General features: G+C 41.4%; 1 protein-coding gene across 1 annotated transcript in view; it reads right to left on the reverse strand.

Annotated features, from left to right (window-relative positions):
• Nucleotides 1–808: 808 nt before the first annotated feature.
• LOC143018357 (uncharacterized) overlaps nt 809–5,595 on the reverse strand; it is a 13,248-nt gene continuing 8,461 nt past the window's right edge. Inside the window, exons 3-4 of the mRNA XM_076173716.1 lie at nt 2,389–2,682; nt 809–2,184 (exon numbers count right to left, since the gene is read on the reverse strand). Of these exons, the coding sequence (XP_076029831.1) occupies nt 1,826–2,184; nt 2,389–2,682 (653 nt within the window). The 3' untranslated portion in view covers nt 809–1,825. The remainder of the gene's footprint in view (nt 2,185–2,388; nt 2,683–5,595) is intronic.

Genomic DNA, 5,595 nt, shown 5'->3' on the forward strand with positions numbered 1-5,595 from the left:
AACTTTCAACTGGATAAACTCTGGGGTATTCCTCTGGGTGATAAACTCTTAATAATTTGATATAAACTCTAAACTCATTCTAAACGTTCTTATCTATAATCTCTTCGAAGCAAAACTCATGGTGCTGGTGGGCATAGATTGGGGGGAGGGGAGAGGAGTGGGGAGAAGGAAGAGGGGCAGGGGGAGGGGGAGGAGAAAGGGGGAGATTATGTGCTTAGATATGTGGTTGGAGAGTCTGAGGGAAAGGGTGTGACAAGAAGAGGAAGAAGACCTGTCGGTAGATAAGAAGGACGGTTATCCGGCAAAGGGAAGGTGTCAAAGGGTCTGGGGATGCGAGCTTTGAAATGAGGAGACTCTGGATGTTAGCAAAAGAGGCATGACCGGATCTTCGGTCCGGGAGATATCATATTTGGAGGTTCCGGTGGTACCGGAGATTTGAGTTCAGTTAATTGGCTGAGGTGGATGAAGATGACAATTTCGGATGATGGATGAGAACCGGGTAAGCCTACATTACATAACATACCCTGAACAGGTTTTTGTTTTAATATATATATATATATATATATATATATATATATATATATACATACATATATGTATATATAAATACATATATATAAATATATACATACATATATATATATATATATGTATATATATATTGGTTAAGATTCTACGTGAAGGAGGCGTTGGGAAACGCTAGAATGGACACTGGTCAACGCGTAATAATATAGGTTCCTTTGCGAACAGGGGGCGGGGACGGGGAGGGGAGGGGAAGGGAGGGGAGGGCAGGGGAAGAAAGTAGAGAGGCGTGAGTAGGATACGGAATAGGAAGAGAAGAGTGTGGAAGGTATAGGCAAGGAGGGAGTGGCAGGGAAGGGCACGGGAGGGCAGAGAAGGACAGATTAAAGGATGGGTGAAGAGGGGGACGGGAAGGGCTAAAGAATTGTTTGGTGTTAAATTGATAGAACCAGACACTCAACTCTGACTTGTAGTATTATCAGCAAGCCATCAACTGGACTTAACTGCTTATGGAAGTTGATGGATAATGGGATTGATTATGAATGTGGTAGTGGTGGTGGTCAAAGCGGAAATGAGTGGATTTGAGTGGATGGTGGATGATGGCTGAAAGGAACTGTTCGAGAATGAGTTTCTGAGGATCAAATATTTATATGTATGTGGTCTGGGAGACTATGATAACCGCCACAGACTTTTAGATGATTGTGGCTAACATGAAGAATTAGAGAAGTTTATCAAAGGAAGCAATTAGTGTGGAGAGAAGGTTCTGTGTTTTAGTAAAATGAGAAATATCAGTGATAGCTATGGAGTCTGGGGCTGTATGTACTAGGGAAGGCTTCAGAAAGATATAGGAATAAAATGGAGGATTATTGACTTATAGAGAAAGAAAGGAAGTGAGGGTACTTAACAATGGATGTAAGAGTAAAGCTTACAGGAGGAGGAAGAGGAAAAGGAGGAGGAGAGTACTATAGAAGCAGAAGTCCTTAGGACCAAAAATGAAAGAAATAGACCAGAGAGATGTGGGCGCAAGAGGGATAATATACAAAGAATTGGCTAAAAAAAGGCCAAGGAAATTTCTCGGGAAGATGAAAGAAAAAGCTTAGAGGAAAAACGGGGAATGATGGAATATACCTCCACAGGTCTGAGAAAGGAAGAGCACAGGGTAGGCGTGGTAAGCAGAGGGTGGGTTTAGGTGTAAAACCGGCTGCAGCGCCCTTGGCTGCCGGTTCCGGGTGAAGAGCCGGTCTCCCTCCCCTCCCCCCACGCCCTGGGGCACTGGCCGGGCAGAGCCGACACGGGCCGATCCCTAGGTGAAGCCACGGGGCTGCAGTAGCACAGGTGTCCTGGTAATGCATAACAACAATATACATGATAACACAACACGAGGCCAACAAAGTTTCACGGCGCCCATATTCCCGCTACTCTTCGGGACTGCGGATTTTTCTTCCTCCTCAGTGGGACCGCTGCCTCCGGTGAGAGCCACGGTCTTCGCACCGTCGCGGGATGCCGCGGTTTCACCGCTATCACCACCACCACCATCACCACCACCTGCGAAATTATCTGCGGTTGAGACACCGCCGCCTGTGGGATTAACCACGGGTTCTACGTCACCACCACCACCACCACCACGAGTGGGATTCAACACCACCACGGTCTCTACTGCTGCTGAAGACGAAGAAGCACTGGTAACGCTTCTTTCGTGACCTGATGACGTCATCTCGCCCCTCAAACAGGGACCCGAGGATAAAAGACACTGTGAACGTTGCGGCTCCTCAAGCCCACCACCACCACCACCACCCTCTCCTCCTCCTCTTCCTCCTCCTCCTCCTCCCCTTCCTCCTCTTCCTCCTCCTCCTCCTTCATCATCACCTACTTCTCTTCGCAAACGCTTTCCTGGACCCGATGAAGACTTGTAGGAGGACGAGGTGGACGCGGACGAAGACGAAGACGAAGAGGAGTCTTTTTTGGAGGAGGAGGTTGAGGAGGAGGAGGAGGAGGAGGAGGAGGAGGGGGAAGGGGGGCAATCGTGGCAGAAGGACACCGGATGGTGATGCGAGTCCTCGTGCAGACGCCCCAGGGTCACGTCCGCGGAACAGTTGCGATAGCAGCAGTCCGGCTGCCCGTACGAGGACACCTGGTCCTCCAGCTCACCGATCCCAGGATCTGCAAGAACGCCAAGTAGTTAGTCATGTTAAAGTATATACATACATGCATACATACATACATACATACATACATACATACATACATACATACATACATACATACATACATACATACATACATACATACATACATACATACATACATACATACATACATACATACATACATACATACATACATACATACATACATACATACATACATACATACATACATACATACATACATAAATACATACATACATACATACATACATACATACATACATACATACATACATACATACATATAATACATACATACATACATACACACACACATACATACATACACACATACATACACACATACACACACACATACATACATACATACACACATACATACACACATACATACATACAAATATACATGCATACATACATACATACATACATACATACATACATACATACATACATACATACATACATACATACATACATACATACATACATACGTACATACATATAACAAAAAAAAATTCTTCCTTATAAGGGAGTGGCCTTTGTCAAGGCTTACACCCATCTTTCACCCATTCCATACTCATGGAACACCTATTTCTTATGTATATTTTGAAAGATGGAAGCGCCACTAGGATTACAAAGAAGTTTGAAAGGTGGTTTAAATGAACATTTCTTTTATGAAAATAATTAGCAGTGATTATAATGGAAAATTAAGAACTATATTGTCAAGGCTTACACCCATCTTTCACCCATTCCATACTCATGGAACACCTATTTCTTATGTATATTTTGAAAGATGGAAACGCCACTAGGATTACAAAGGAGTTTGAAAGGTGGTTTAAATGAACATTTCTTTTATGAAAATAATTAGCAGTGATTATAATGGAAAATTAAGAACTATATTGTTTTTACAAAGATATTAAGAAGGAACAAATAAATCTAAAAGTTCAAGGAGTTTAGGAGATCTTCTAAAGGATTATAATGGGAGACAAAACCCTCAATGAGGTTACAAAGGGAAGTAAGATGATACAGAGGAATATAAAATCTCACATAGATGGCAAAAAATCCCAAAAGGATTTAAATGAATAACGAAGGAGTGTAATGCACTGGAATCAAATTACTCAGTCAGTTTGCATTCTGTTTGCTTGTTGTTGAACCAATCGTGGTTTTCTTAGCCAATCACAGACGTTTTTGTTTCTTCGTCATCAATATGGCGAACGCTTGAAACATAGTGGAATTTCATTGGCTTCAGAGTTAGAACAAAATACGAATATTATTAGATTGGGACCACAAAGGAATGGGAAAACATCAGGAGATTTCAAAATATTCCAATGAACTTAAACGCATAATCATTAAATCAATATCATTAATCCCAAAGCTGTCAAGAACATTAGGGAAGATTAACCTCTTTGGCACGGGATCCTTTCTAAACCTTTTCTGAACCAAAAACTGATTATCTTTTCATCGAAGTTGTATGCACACTGTAGTTCTTCGGCGACGGTGTATTGTGCTTCTGTGTTCGGGGACAATATCTTTCTGAAGAGATGTAGTAATAGAAGATAAGGGAGACATAGGAAATACATCATAAAGTACAGATAGCAGAAGTTCAAAATAATAATGCTTTTTCAGAGGAGAAACTCCGTCAATTATATAATAGGGGTGTAAGTAGAGTTTTCAAGAATGCCAACTACAGATTGACCTCTCATTAACGGACACCGCATTACCGGATATCGGATGCAACGGACAAAATCCGCTGGTCCGGTCCGACAGTCTAAATTTCGCGGGTAGGGTGAATGCGTCCGTTAGTTCGGCGTTTGTCCGCTGAGTGGCTGATGGCGTGATGGCGCGCACTTTGTTTTGTTTACTAGTTAACAAGATCGTGATCGGTGTGGACGTTTGGACGTTTATTAGCTGTGTTTGCGGTGTTTTCGATGTGTTTTCGGTGTTTTTGGTGATCTCCCCCCAATACACATACACACAAAAGCCTCTCCAAATCAACGGATTATTCACATCAACGGACATCGTTACCCCCTTTTTAGTCCGTTAATGAGAGGTCAATCTGTACATGAAACTTTCCTAATTCATCCCTCACATGGGTAAAGTGTATGTGACCCTTTTGGTAGTGTCAGGGTTAGATTTATGTCAAATAGATGTACAATTCCTCATAAAGAGATACTTATTTTCTTGGTCCTGACACAGAAAGCATCTTCAATATAATCCCCCCCTTATTAATGCCGTGGCCGAGCGAGGGCATTTCTTATTACTTTGCCCATGCGTGGAAGTCAAATACGAATAGTGGAGGTCCCTAGTTTCTTCATTTTTTGTTCAGTTGGTTTACTTATTAATTTATCTACCTATTCACATATTTATTTATCTATTTATGTATTTTTGCGACACGCACAAGATACTTTGAAGACACCATCACCCTCAGCTACATTTTTATGAATACTAAAATATATTCTTCGTGTGTGTAAATCGTAAGGGTTACTATTCCACTGAATCATATAAATTTTGGTCTCTCTTTGAACTGTCTACAACTTATATTTGTTATTTTACTTCTAATGGGCCTTCCTCGAGCAAAAGAAATCATCTTACATGAAAAACTTTCACTCTGATCTCTATGTGAACAGTACATTCATACCGCGTGGGTTCACTAGTGCATACCTTTAAGAATCACTTTATTGTTAAATTTGTTCACTTCATAATAACATTATCTTATGTTTTCCAGAACAAGATTAGTAAAGGGCGTTATTATAACAATGAGTTAAAAATAAGTTTCGTTATTATAGCAGTTTTGGTTCTATATCAAAACGTTGAGACGCATACCAACCTATCCTCCCCTTCCTAAGTCTATTACAACTTATCTCTGACGAACTCAACCTTCGGAAATCAATCAGGATGATGA

This window comes from Oratosquilla oratoria, chromosome 34, assembly GCF_046742065.1.
Source record: "Oratosquilla oratoria isolate Oo_2021 chromosome 34, ASM4674206v1, whole genome shotgun sequence".
Classification (NCBI taxonomy): domain Eukaryota; kingdom Metazoa; phylum Arthropoda; class Malacostraca; order Stomatopoda; family Squillidae; genus Oratosquilla; species Oratosquilla oratoria.